At 45.2% G+C, this 15104-nt stretch overlaps 1 protein-coding gene across 3 annotated transcripts in view; it reads left to right on the top strand.

Annotated features, from left to right (window-relative positions):
* ZBTB7C (zinc finger and BTB domain containing 7C) overlaps positions 1–14663 on the top strand; it is a 271241-nt gene extending 256578 nt beyond the window's left edge. For all 3 annotated transcript variants that reach the window (XM_075854959.1, XM_075854958.1, XM_075854960.1), the window contains one exon: positions 13778–14663. In XM_075854959.1, coding sequence (XP_075711074.1) covers positions 13778–14393 — 616 coding nt within the window. In that variant the 3' untranslated portion in view covers positions 14394–14663. The remainder of the gene's footprint in view (positions 1–13777) is intronic.
* The last annotated feature ends 441 nt before the right edge of the window (positions 14664–15104 follow it).

Raw genomic sequence — 15104 nt, 5'->3', positions numbered from 1 at the left:
GCGCATAGTAACGCCCTGAGGATGAAGCGGGCACAGGAGCTGTGCTCGTTCCATCTTCATCGGATGTCGGCTGTAATATACAGCCGACATCCCACTGCAACTACAGCGATCACTGTCCTCTCCGATCGCTGTAGTTTAACCCCTTAAATGCCGCTGTCAATAGCGACAGCGGCATTTAAGTGATTGATACAGAGGGAGGGGGCTCCCTCTGCACCCCATTGCCCCCCCCCCCACGAAAAATCGCGGGGTTCTGATGGTTGCAATGGCAACCAGGAAGCCTAGTAACGGCTTCCTGGTTGCCAGGTACGGGAGCCTATTAGGTCCTGCCCAAGGCAGGACGTAATAGGCTCAACTGTCAGTTGTAAAGTGACAGTTACAATACACTGCACTACATCAGTACATACAGAAGTAGTGCAGTGTATTGTGCAGGGGATCAGAAGATCAGATCTTCCAGTCCCCTAGTATGTGTAAAATAAAAAGTGAAAAAAAAAAAGTTTTAGATAAATAAATAAATACAAGTTTTACATAATGAAAACAATAATCGCCCTGTTTCCCTGATCAAGCTCTTTATAATTAGAAAAAAAATGAAAAAAAAAGACAAAAACTAGACATAATAGGTATCGCCGCGTTCGTATCGGCCTGACCTAAAAAAAATATCATATTATTTATCCCGCACGGTGAACACCGTAAAAAAAATACCATAAAAAACAATGGCAGAATTTCCTTTTTTGGTCACGTTGTTTCCAAAAAAATGGAATAAAAAGTGATCAAAAAGTTGCGCGTAGCCAAACATGGTACCAATAAAAACGACAGTGTGTCACGCAAAAAATGTATGTACTCCGCACAGATTACATATGCCCCCACATTATAAACTGAAACACCAGTAAAACACTAAACAAAACTACTACCAAGCAAAATCTGCGCTCCAAAAGCCAAATGGCGCTCCTTCTGGGCCTGGCAGTGTGCCCAAACAGCAGTTTATGACCACATATAGGGTATTACCGTACTCTGGAGAACCGCTTAACAATTTATGGGGCGTATGTCTCCAGTGGTACAAGCTGGGCCCAACGCATTGGCCACTGAAATAGCATATATGTGGAAAATGTCAATTTTCAATCTGCAACATCCACTGTGCACTAATTTCTGCAAAACCTTTGGGGGTCAAAATGCTCACTACACTTCTAGATGAATTCCTTGAGGGGTGTAGTTTCCTAAATGGGGTCACTTCTCTGGAGTTTTCACTGTACTCGTACCTCAGCGCAATGCAACATGGCACCAAAAACCAATTTTGTCAAATCTCCACTCCAAAAACGAAATTGCGCTTTTTCCCTTTAGACCCTTGCCGTATGTCCAAATAGCCGTTTACAACCACATATGGGGTATTTCCGTAATCAGGAGAAATTGTGTAACACATTTTGGGGTGTCTTTTCTCCTGTATTCCTTGTGGAAATGAAAAATTCTGAGCTAAAGCTACAGGTTATTGGAAAAAAAAATGTTTTCATTTTCACGGACCAATTCTAATAAAATCTATAAAACACCTGAGGGTTCAAAATGCTCACTACACGTCTAATTTAATTCTTTCAGGGGTATAGTCTCCAATTTGGGATCACATCTGGGGAATTTCTACTGTACTGGTACTTCAGGGACTCTGCAAATGCGACATGGCCCCCAGAAACCAATTCAGCAAAATCTGAGCTGCAAAATCCAAATGGTGCTCCGTCCCTTCTGAGCCCTGCCATGGGTCCAAACAGCAGTTTATTACCACATAATGGGGTATTTCCGTAATCAGGAGAAATTGCTTTACAAATGTTGAGGTGCTTTTTCTCCTTTATTCCTTATAAAAATTAGAAAATTCTGTGTTTTTTCCAAAAAAAAGTCTCTTTTCATCTTCACAGACTAATTCCAATAAATTCAGCAAAAAACCTGTGGGGTCAAAATGATAACTATACCACTAGAAAAATTCCTTGAGGGGTATAGTTTCCAAAATGGGGTCACTTTTGGGGGGATTCCACTGTTTAGGTCCCTCCAGGGCGTTGCAAACGTGACACGGCACTGAAAACCAATCCAGCAAAATCAGAGCTCCAAAATCCAAATGGGGGTCCTTCCCTTCTGAGCCCTGCTGTGGGTCCAAACAGCAGTTTATTACCACATATGGGGTATTTCCGTAAAAGCGAGAAATTGCTTTACAAATGTTGGGGTGCTTTCTCTCCTTTATTTCTTGCAAAAATTAGAAATTTTTACGTTTTTCCAGAAAAAAAGTAGATTTTCATTTTCACAGACTAACTCCAGAAAATATAGCAAAATACCTGTGGAGTCAAAATGCTAACTATACCCCTAGATAAATTCCCTGAGGGGTGTAGTTTAAAAAATGGGGGTCACTTTTGAGGGTTTCGACTGTTTAGGCACCACAAGACCTCTTCAAACCTGACATGGTGCCTAAAATATATTCTGAAAAAAGGAGGCCCCAAAATCCAAGAGGTGCTCCTTTGCTTCTGAGGCCTGTGTGTAACGGCAGGGGGTAGGGAGACGGACAAGTGAGCCCTAATCTACCCGCCACTCTGTCCCTGCCTACTTGCAACGACCCGCCCTAGGCGACGGGGTACAACTGGGCGGCGGTCCCTGCGCTCAGTAAGTGCACGACAAACACGACAAACATACAAGGAACACAAGCAAGGAAAAGGGGCCGTTGCCCACGGCAACACCGTGAGCAACCAGAGTGGTGAACGAGCCGAGTCAAGCCAGGAGTGTGCGAGGTACAAAACGAACAGCAGAAGAGTAGTCGGTAAGCCAGGGTCGGTATGGAGCAGGATCAAAAATAGCAGGAGCTGTAGCTGGGCCAGGAACCACAAGGAAGGAAACCAAAGCAATAACAAGCACCGAGGGACAGGAAGTGCAGGCTTAAATAGACCGAGGGCGGGAGCTAGCTGAGTCTGGCCAGGTTACTATAGGCTCTCCCACTCCTAAGCCTGCCAGCCTGAATGGTGGAAGCAGGAGTCAGTCTCAGGGATGTATTCTCAGGTGCTGACTGATTAGTTCTGGGAGTTAACCCAGCAGTGCCTGGCAGATCCTTTACAGTACCCCCCCTTTTATGAGGGGCCACCGGACCCTTTCTAAGTGGACCTGGCTTACTGGGGAAACGCAGGTGGAACCTCCTGACCAATACCCCAGCGTGAACATCCCGGGCGGGTACCCAAGTCCTCTCCTCGGGCCCGTATCCTCTCCAATGGACCAGGTACTGGAGGGAGCCTTGGACCATCTTGCTGTCCACAATCCTGGCCACCTCGAATTCCACCCCCTCAGGGGTGAGGATGGGAACAGGAGGTCTCCTCGAGGGAGCCAAGGACGGGGAGCAGCGTTTGAGGAGGGAGGCATGAAACACGTCGTGTATCCGAAAAGACGGGGGTAACTCCAGCCGGAAGGAGACAGGATTGAGGACCTCAATGACCTTATACGGCCCAATAAACCGGGGAGCAAACTTCTTGGACGGAACCTTGAGACGCAAGTTCCTAGACGACAACCACACCAGATCCCCGACCATAAACAGGGGGTTAGCAGAACGTTTTTTATCAGCCTGAGTTTTTTGTACGCTCTGGGACACCTCTAGGTTTTTCTGAACCTGGGCCCAGACTGTGCACAGTTCCCGATGAACGACCTCTACCTCAGGATTGTTGGAACTACCAGGTGAAACGGAGGAGAACCGTGGATTAAACCCAAAATTACAAAAAAAAGGAGAGACCCCAGACGAGTTACTGACCCGGTTATTAAGGGAAAATTCGGCGAGGGGAATGAAAGAGACCCAATCAAATTGACAGTCAGAGACAAAACACCTTAAGTATTGTTCTAGGGACTGATTAGTCCTCTCCGTTTGGCCATTGGTTTCAGGATGGAAGGCAGAGGAGAAGGACAGATCAATCCCCAACTTCATACAGAAGGCTCTCCAAAACAATGAAACAAATTGTACCCCTCTGTCCGAAACAATATTGACAGGGACCCCATGGAGACGCAGGATGTGTTTGACAAACAAGGTAGCCAACGTTTTGGCGTTGGGTAGTTTCTTGAGGGGCACAAAGTGGCACATCTTACTGAAGCGGTCCACCACCACCCACACCACCGACTTGCCTTGGGATGGAGGCAAATCGGTGATAAAATCCATGGAGATATGTGTCCAAGGTCTCTGGGGAATGGGCAACGAACGCAGTAAGCCCGCTGGTCGGGACCTGGGAGTCTTGGACCTAGCACAAACCTCACAAGCGGCGACGTAGGCCTTAACGTCTTTAGGCAACCCAGGCCACCAATAATTTCTGGTAATGAGGTGTTTGGTACCCAGGATGCCTGGATGGCCAGATAGTGCGGAGTCATGATTTTCCCTAAGTACTCTTAGCCGGAATTGCAGGGGAACAAACAGCTTGTTCTCAGGAAGGTTCCCGGGAGCTGCACCTTGATCAGCAGCAATTTCAGAAACTAAATCAGAATCGATCGAGGAAATGATTATACCTGGAGGCAAAATACAAGCAGGATCTTCCTCCGAAGGAGGGCTGGCCATGAAGCTACGCGACAGTGCATCAGCCTTAATATTTTTAGACCCAGCCCTATAGGTAACCAAAAAATTGAATCTGGTAAAAAATAACGCCCATCGAGCTTGTCTCGGGTTTAGCCTCCGGGCAGATTCTAGGAACACCAGATTCTTGTGGTCGGTAAGGACCGTTACCTGGTGCCTAGCCCCCTCCAGGAAGTGGCGCCACTCTTCAAATGCCCATTTAATGGCTAAGAGTTCGCGGTTGCCAATATCATAGTTACTTTCAGTTGGCGAAAACTTCCTGGAGAAGTAGGCACAGGGGCGGAGATGGGTGAGGGACCTGGTACCCTGGGACAAGACAGCCCCCACTCCCACCTCAGATGCGTCAACTTCCACGATAAATGGCTCCATTTGGTTGGGCTGAACCAGCACCGGGGCCGAGACAAAGCACTTCTTAAGGACCTCAAAAGCCTGGACAGCCTCAGGAGGCCAGTGGAGGAGATCAGCACCTTTGCGAGTGAGGTCCGTAAGGGGCTTAGCGATGACCGAGAAGTTAGCAATAAATCTCCTGTAATAATTAGCAAATCCCAAAAAACACTGTAACGCCTTCAGGGAGGCAGGTTGGACCCATTCCGCCACAGCCTGAACCTTGGCGGGGTCCATGCGGAATTCATGAGGAGTGAGGATTTGACCCAAAAATGGAATCTCCTGTACCCCAAACACACATTTTTCGGTTTTGGCAAACAGTTTATTTTCCCGAAGGACCTGGAGCACCTTCCTGACATGCTCCACGTGGGAGGACCAGTCCTTGGAAAACACCAGTATGTCATCAAGGTACACTACCAGAAAAATCCCCAGGTAATTTCTCAAAATCTCATTTATGAAATTCTGGAAGACCGCAGGGGCATTACACAACCCAAAGGGCATGACGAGGTATTCGAAATGGCCTTCGGGCGTGTTAAACGCAGTCTTCCACTCATCCCCCTCTTTGATGCGAATAAGGTTATACGCCCCCCGTAGATCCAATTTAGAAAACCATTGGGCCCCCTGAACCTGATTAAAGAGATCAGGAATCAAAGGAAGGGGATACTGGTTCCTTACCGTGACCTTATTCAGGCTACGGTAGTCAATGCATGGCCTAAGACCACCATCCTTCTTCCCCACGAAGAAGAAGCCAGCACCTACCGGAGAAGAAGAGGGACGAATGTAACCCTTGGCCAGGGATTCCTGGATATACACTCTCATAGCTTCACGTTCGGGACAAGAAAGATTAAATATCCTACCCTTAGGAAGCTTAGCTCCTGGTACCAATTCGATAGCGCAATCGTATTCTCTATGAGGAGGTAACACTTCGGAGGCCTCCCTAGAGAAAACATCAGCGAAGTCCTGAACAAACTCGGGTAGCGTATTCGCCTCCTTAGGGGGAGAAATAGAATTAACAGAAAAACATGACGTACAACATTCATTACCCCATTTGGTTAGCTCCCCAGTATTCCAGTCAAACGTAGGATTATGCAACTGCAACCAGGGAAGACCTAGCACCAAATCGTACGATAATCCCTGCATCAACAGTACAGAGCATTGCTCCAAATGCATGGAGCCAACAAGGAGTTCAAAAACAGGGGTATGCTGTGTAAAATAACCATTAGCAAGAGGAGTGGCGTCGATACCCACTACCGGGACAGGTTTAGGCAAATCAATAAGAGGCATAGCAAGGGACATAGCAAATTCCACAGACATGATATTAGTAGAGGACCCTGAATCCACGAAAGCACTGCCGGTAGCAGACCTACCACCAAAAGAGACCTGAAAGGGAAGCAAGATCTTAGTACGTTTCATATTTACGGGAAATACCTGTGCGCCCAAGTGACCTCCCCGATGATCACTTAGACGCGGAAGTTCTCTGGCTGCAACCTTACGCTTAGGACAGTTGTTCACTTGATGCTTGTCGTCCCCACAGTAGAAGCAGAGACCATTCTTCCTGCGGAATTCTCTACGTTGTTGGGGGGACACGGAGGCCCCGAGTTGCATAGGTATCTCTGAATCTTTCGGGGAGGAACGAAGCAACGGAGCTTCGGGAGGCATCATGGGGGAGTCGGAGGAGAAAACACATAAACGTTCACGTTGTCGTTCCCTGAGACGTCGGTCAAGTCGTATCGCTAAAGCCATAACCTGGTCTAGGGAGTCACAAGAGGGATAGCTAACTAGCAGGTCTTTCAGGGCATTCGACAGACCCAACCTAAACTGGCACCTTAAGGCAGGGTCATTCCACCGAGAAGCTACGCACCACTTCCGAAAGTCAGAGCAATACTCCTCAACAGGTCTCTTACCCTGACTTAAGGTCACCAGCTGACTCTCGGCAAAGGCAGTCCTGTCAGTCTCGTCATAAATAAGTCCGAGAGCAGAAAAGAAACAATCAACGGAGGAAAGTTCAGGGGCGTCAGGAGCCAAGGAGAAGGCCCACTCTTGGGGCCCTTCCTGGAGCCGGGACATAATTATACCCACCCGCTGGCTCTCAGAACCTGAGGAATGAGGCTTTAAACGAAAGTAAAGCCTACAACTCTCCCGAAAGGAGAGAAAAGTCCTCCGGTCCCCTGAGAACCGGTCGGGCAACTTGAGGTGGGGTTCAAGAGGTGCGGTGCGGGGAACTACCAGGGTAGCATCAGGCTGGTTGACCCTCTGAGCCAGGGCCTGGACCTGTAGGGAGAGACCCTGCATTTGCTGAGCCAGGGTCTCACGGGGATCCATAGTGGTGTCAGGGACCAGGGGTAGACTAGGTATGGGCTTGTTATTATGTAGCGGCAGGGGGTAGGGAGACGGACAAGTGAGCCCTAATCTACCCGCCACTCTGTCCCTGCCTACTTGCAACGACCCGCCCTAGGCGACGGGGTACAACTGGGCGGCGGTCCCTGCGCTCAGTAAGTGCACGACAAACACGACAAACATACAAGGAACACAAGCAAGGAAAAGGGGCCGTTGCCCACGGCAACACCGTGAGCAACCAGAGTGGTGAACGAGCCGAGTCAAGCCAGGAGTGTGCGAGGTACAAAACGAACAGCAGAAGAGTAGTCGGTAAGCCAGGGTCGGTATGGAGCAGGATCAAAAATAGCAGGAGCTGTTGCTGGGCCAGGAACCACAAGGAAGGAAACCAAAGCAATAACAAGCACCGAGGGACAGGAAGTGCAGGCTTAAATAGACCGAGGGCGGGAGCTAGCTGAGTCTGGCCAGGTTACGATAGGCTCTCCCACTCCTAAGCCTGCCAGCCTGAATGGTGGAAGCAGGAGTCAGTCTCAGGGATGTATTCTGAGGTGCTGACTGATTAGTTCTGGGAGTTAACCCAGCAGTGCCTGGCAGATCCTTTACACTGTGTTTCAGTCCATTAGCGCACTAGGGCCACATGTTGGTTATTTCTAAAAACTGCAGAATCTGGGCAATAAATATTGAGTTGCATTTCTCAGGTAAAACCTTCTGTGGTACAGAAAAAATGTATTACATATGAATTTTGTAAAAAAAAATGAAATTTGAAAATTTCAGCTCTACTTTCCTTCAATTCCTGTAAAACGCCTAAAGGGTTGAAACACTTTCTGAATGCTGTTTTGGATACTTTGAGGGGTGCAGTTTTCAAAATGGGGTGTTTTATGGGGGTTCTAATATATAGGGCACTCAAAACCACTTCAGAACTGAACTCGTCCCTGAAAAAAATCGCTTTTTGAAATTTTCTTAAAAATATGAGAAATTGCTGCTAAAGTTCTAAGCCTTGTGAGGTCATAGAAAAATAAAAGGATGTTCAAAAAACGATGCAAACATAAAGTAGACATATGGGGGATGTTAATTGGTAACTATTTTGTGTGGTATTACCATCTGTTTTACAAGCAGATGCATTTAAAATTGGAAAAATCATAATTTCTTCATATTTTCGCTAAATCTTGGTGTTTTTCACAAATAAGCAATGAATTTATCGACCAAATTTTTGCACTAAACTAAAGTACAATATGTCACGAGAAAACAATCTCAAAATCGCTTGGATAGGCAAAAGCATTCCAGAGTTATTACAACATAAAGTGATACATGTCAGATTTTAAAAAATGGGTCTGGTGCTCAAGGCCAAAATGAGCTGGGTACTCAAGGGGTTAAGCTTCTGCTTGTAAACAAACAATTACCCATTCATTGACAGCATACAGAGATCTTGCAAATGGTGAGGAAATGAACCACAAAGTATATCAGAAAGTTACAGAACTTTTCATTATACGATGGCCATGTTCTAAAACATGGATTGCGGAAGCAGGGGTGTAGGAGTTGGGCACCAGGTCTGGTGCCAGGGCCCCTCTGGCATATAAGGGACACCTGTTCTCTAAATGGCAAGCAATTGCATGTCAGCGATTTTCTTTCTGTACCCCCCTGCCACACACACACACATATATATATATATATATATATATATATATATATATATATACACATCTTATGTGTAGTGATCATACAGTAACCCAGTCAGGGCTGTTTGTTGAACTGAACTACTACCGTCCTCATCTGGATTGCAAACCACGTCCGATATAACGCCAAATGCACACGATGCGTAATAGGTGCGGATTTCAATAAATCTCATCTACACGTTGCAGATTTTTTTCTAAATTGACCTGCGGTATGCATTTTAAAATCCGCAACATGTCAATTCATCTTGCGTTTTCACTTGCTTGCGGACCAGTTTTTTAAAAAAACGCATAAAAACGCACCTATTTCCGCATAAAAATGTAAAAACTGCACCTAAAACATATTAAAAAAAAACCTGCACTATTAGGCCGAGTTCAACGGGTCGGATAAGTTGGGTAAAAATCACGCAGAGTGTCCGACCTGTAACCCGCAGTACATTCTGTCTGAAAAATCACACCACATTGTGGTGTGTTTTTTCTAACCGAATTTCCACTACGGTAGAAAGCGCTCATACTTACCCCCTCCGTCTTCTCTGCACGTAGTCCGGCCCCCTACGATGACGTTGCAGGCCATGTGACTCTGCAGCCTGTGATTGGCTGCAGTGGCCACATGGGATGAAACGTTATCCCAGGAGGCCGGACTGCAGGAAGGAGGAGGGCGCTCTGGGTAAGTATGATTTTTTTTTCCGGAGTTGCGATTTTAGTGGCGTAATCACTGTGATTACACCGCAAAACTTTTCTTTCTGTTGCGGGTTTTGCCTCCCCATTGAATTCAATGGGGAAAACCCGCAATAGTAAAGCAACAAAAAACGCAGCATAAATGGACATGCTGCGGAATTAAATTCCGCACCGCAGGTAAATTTATTAACGTTTATGCTGCATTTTTTTTTCTAAATCTCATTCACTTTGCTGCTACTGTAAATGCTGCGGAATTTCCGCACACAATTCCGTTGCGATTATTCCGCAGTGTTTAGGCGCAGATTTTCTACACCAAATTCCGCAACATGTGCATGTACCCCTACAGGTTCTCCTTCTGTTTACAGCTCCGTCCATGTCTTATCCGGCCAGGGTGTTGATTCAGTGCCAGTAAAACATTACAGTGTGAGCGCTTGGCCGAGCATCCTGATAGAAATTCTCATATTCTACTGTTCTGCACTGTATATACACTTGTACGCAGCCGGACATTATATACCTATATATGGCTGTCATCGGGGTGGTGCAGGTGGTGCTTCCAGTGGAAAAATTCTATCCATGGTCATGTGATGGACACCGGTGCTGGGGTCGTTACAAGACACAGCTCAGATACACAGACTGTAAGGCCTCATGCACACTTCCGTTGCATGGCAAATCCGTGAAACATGAACCGTACACGGATGGCGTCCGTTGTTTCAATGGACCAAATGAATGAAAAGGCTGAGACTGTTCCGTCAAAAATGGACAGGAGTAGGAACTGTCCTATTTTTTTCGGAACGGCCACACGGTTCCGTTAAAACAACGAAAGTGTGCATGACCCCAATAAAATGAATGTGTCAGTGTGTTATCCGTTAAAAAAACGGATAGCACCCTGAAGAAAATAACTGAGGCGGGCATGAGGCCTTAGGGCTTGTCCACACGTAACGGAATTGCTGCAGAAAAGTTCTGCAGCAAATCCTTTGAAAGTAGCAGACTTTCCGCTGCGTTAAAAACGCATCATTTCCTGTGGTTTTTACTGCAGAATATGGTGCGTATTTTGCTGCATTTTTCACAATGCTCGGAGATCGTGACATCTCCTCTGAAAAACAGTCCACTTTCCGCAGCAGGAATGGACCTGCTGCGGTACGAAAAATACGCACCGCAGGTCAATTTCTGCTGGGAATATTTACTCAGCGTGTGGGTGAGATTTGTTAAATCTCACCCACGTTGCTTCTACTGTATTCTGCTGCGTATTTTCCATCTGCAATTCCGAATTGCGGATGGAAAATATGTAGCAATTCCGCTATGTGTGGACGAGCCCTAAGGCTACAATCACACGAGGGTGTCTGACCGTATGTCCTACATTTCATGTCCGTGTGCGTTGCTTATGGCATCAGTGTGCTTTGCGTGTCGTGTGGAATCCGTTTTTCACGTCCGTGGTTAGCCTCTTCAAGCACTTCCTTTTTTTTCTTTTAATTCTCTGCATTTCTTTACCAACTGATGCGTGAAACACAAACAGCACACGGATGTCGTCCATGTGCTGTCCGTGGTTTTCACGCACCCATAGACCTCAATGGGCGACAACGTCCGCAAAAACGCAGCAATACAGGACATGCAGTGATTTTCATGCAACGGACACTCGCTGCATGAAAACTCACGCATGTCTGAATAGCCCCATTGAAATGCATGGGTCCGTGTACTGAGTGTGATTTCAACGGACAGCGCACGGATGAGGAACACGCTCGTCTGAATGAGCCCTAACGATCCCAGCACCTGTGTGTCCATCACATGACCATGGACAGAATTTTATCCACTGGAAGTAAACAATGACTGTTCCTACTAAATGACTACAAGCAGAGATCTTGAAAACTGTGAGAAATTACTACAGAAAATATATTGGAAACTTTTTACTATACAAAAAATAACATTAATTTGCTGAAGCGGGAATATTACTTTAGCCCTTTCCTGCCGCAGCCATTTTTCATTCTTTTATTTTAGTTTTTCCGTCTTCGCTTTCCATGAACCAGAACTTTTTTTTTTTTCTGTCAACATAGCCGTATGAGGGCCTGTTTGTTTTGTGGGAAGAGTTGTATATTTTAATGTTACCATATAATGTATTCAGTAACTTGTGGGGTGGAATAAAAAAAACAACCCTGCAATTCCGCCATAGATTTTATTCGTTTTGTTTTTGCGGTAAAAACAAGATGTCTAACTTTATTCTGCAGGTCAGAACGATTATGGCGATTCCAAATTTATATCTATATTTTTTATTGTTTAACTTTTACAAAATAAAAGCAATTACTTAAAAAAAAAAAAAAACGTTTTGAGTCGCCACATTCTGAGACCCATAACTTTTTACATTTTTCCGCTGATGGAGCGGTGTGAGGGCTTGTTTTTTTGCGGGGCGTGCTGGTGTTTTTATTGGCACTATTTTGGGTACATATGACTTTTTCTCTTTCAATTTCATTTTTTTGGGGGGAAGTGAGCTGACCAAACAGCAGCAATTCTATCATTGTGAATTTTGTCTTCCTGCATTCACTCTGCAGGTTATAGAATGCGATATTTTAAAGTGTAGCTAAACGTTTGACAAACTTCTGACATGTTTGGATTGCTGGGGGTCCGAGCACTGAGACCCACACCAATCGCTAGAACGAAGCAGCTGAAGCACTCGTGTGAGCGCTCAGCCGCTTCGTGTCTGTTCGACTTTTTCCGGAAAGCCGATGTATCGGAGTACGGGCTCATAGACTTTCTATTGAGTCCGTACACGCTACATTTATTTCCGGAAAAAGCCGAACAGACACGAAGCGGCTGAAAATCTGCAGAGTATTACAGTAGCAGCAGTGTGGGTGAGATTTCAACAAATCTCGTCCCAAAACTGCGGGAAAAATGGTGCAGAAAAAAATGCACATAAATTGACCAGCGGTGCGGTTTCTTCAACCGCAGCATGTCAATTAATGCTGCGGAATCGCAGCTCTTCTGTTGCGGGTTTACCCATTGTTGCGATATTTGCGGCAGAATCGCATAGTAAGAAAAAAATAAATAAAGTTATACTTACCCAGCTTTCCTTGCTTCTTCTCCATTCTGGCCTCCCTGGATGATGTTGCAGGCCATGTGAGCGCTGCAACGTCATCCAGGGAGGCCGGAGCGTGCGTGCGTGCGTGTGTGTGTGTGTGTGTGTGTGTGTGTGTGTGTGTGTTCCTACCCTTAAAGATTGTCTCAATCTCTCTTTGGAGGACCCGGCACCTCTACACATTACACAGACAGATCATTGATTACATGTGTGATGCTTTTTTTTGTCCTGTGGTTCACCCATAGATAACAGAGGGTTTTCTTGAGAGGAACCCCCCTTTGATCAGTTTATCGTTGCAGGACCCTTCTAACAAAAAAGGCCTGTCCAAAACAGACTACTCCTTTAAACAAAATCTATCATCAGGACCTAACCCACAAACGTACACAAGTCCTAAGAAAAATAAGCCAGCGGGTGCAGGACCATGTGACTATGGCGCCCCTGGTAGAATGGGGCCAGACTCTGAACTGCCTCTTCTGCTTGCAGGCACAGGCTCAGTGTTTGCCTGCAGCCACCACCAGGGGGAGCTCAATGCATAGAGATTTTTACAGCTCCAATGGAGTTTATTAGTAGTTGTATGTCTATATGCAGTGAGCTCCCCTAGTGGTTGCTGCAGGCTACCACAATTTTATCATGAAGGGTGTAATAGGAAGTAGGGGATTTGGAGTTTACTGGGGGAGATTTATCAATTTATTTAATGCCGTTTTCTGGCATAAGCAACTGAAAAATATGGCGTTTGGGCTGAACGCCATATTTAAGAAGTCCCTGTTCCACTTTTTCCAACATGTACAATTGTGTCAGAAAAAGAATGCAACTCATTTGTTAATCTCTGACGTTTGTTTTTTTTAGAAACATAACAATCTGGTTTTATTATTACTCCACATAACAAGTAACTAAATATGTCGAGCTCTCAGCGGGGCCCATTTAAAATTTCGCTATGGGACCCTATGATTGCGGTCTATGCCTAAGTAGCCTGAAACAGATATCAATATAAAACAGCTATAGATATTTAATAGATAAAGAGATAGATAATGTATTTCGGGACTTGTATGACCTGTGTCCATTAAATAAACAAATATCTTATTCTTTCAGGCAGGACAAGCTGAAGATTCACATGAGGAAACACACCGGAGAGCGGCCATATTTGTGCATCCACTGCAATGCTAAATTTGTCCATAACTACGACCTTAAGAACCACATGCGAATCCACACGGGGATCCGGCCCTACCAGTGTGAGTTTTGCTACAAAAGCTTCACCCGGTCAGATCACCTCCACCGTCACATCAAGAGACAGAGCTGTCGAATGTCCAGGCCCAGAAGAGGCAGGAAGCCGGCCTACTGGAGAACCTCAAGTCTACTGTTTGCCCGCAACAACCGACCAGAGGGCGAGCCCTTTGTTATGATGCCGCCAAGTCTGGAAAGCGGTGGTAACCACAGGGCCAATGGAACTATATGTGTACCGGGGCCTAGCGCAAAGCATCTACTTGAAGAACCTAAAAACATTCTAAATTTGAAAGACAAACAATACGAGGACTCTCACCTGAAACTACTAGAGCGAACGCGTTTGGAGTCGGACAGGCATGGTGGACTTTACGCATTTTCTTTGGCACATAATGAGAATATTTCTCCTCAGCCGTTCTTTGTCGGAGCAGGCGATCCATGGAATATGCAATTGAACCATGCTCCACTTTCTGATACTAGTAACTAGAAACATTGACTTAAAGGGGGCACCACTTCATGGAAGCAGCCATGTTGTGGGCTGTACCAATCTACTAAAGACATGGGGGTTTAAGTGTAGTTCCTGATTGGCTGAATTTCTTTGGACATGAACAATGGCTACCATAACCATTGACTAGGTGGCCGGTCCACATCACTGAACCAACATGGACGTCGTTGTATCCCTTGTAGATTATTTTCATATGAAATCTATACAACTGTATAGATATTGACTGTTCAGCAAATCATTCCAAAGAAGCACAGACACTATATATATATATATATATATATATATATATATATATATATATATATATATATATATATATATATATACATATATATATATATATATAGTATGACTATATGTATATATGAGAATGGAAAGTTCATTTATGCATGTAAACTTTTTCTTGTAGTAAACTTTTTGATATTGGGTAAAGACCTGGAGTTCTAATTCACGCGCTCTAGAAAGGAAAATAAATTATTGCAAAATATTGATGAAAATATTAAATCCACCCCCGGGGCCGTCAATTCTACAAAGGTTTTTACATAATTCGGCACATTTCTAAAAACTGTCACATACCATTTTTTAGAGAAGATCTGGAGTAGAAAATAGCACAAATTCTATATAGCATCTGGCTGCCGTTATTTTTGCATGTTCTTTATGGCCGGTAGCCAGAGGTTTAACTTGAAGCATGTT

Source organism: Rhinoderma darwinii, chromosome 1, assembly GCF_050947455.1.
Source record: "Rhinoderma darwinii isolate aRhiDar2 chromosome 1, aRhiDar2.hap1, whole genome shotgun sequence".
Classification (NCBI taxonomy): domain Eukaryota; kingdom Metazoa; phylum Chordata; class Amphibia; order Anura; family Rhinodermatidae; genus Rhinoderma; species Rhinoderma darwinii.
The sequence above is the reverse complement of the archived record's forward strand: the minus strand, read 5'-3'. Positions and strand labels throughout refer to the sequence as shown.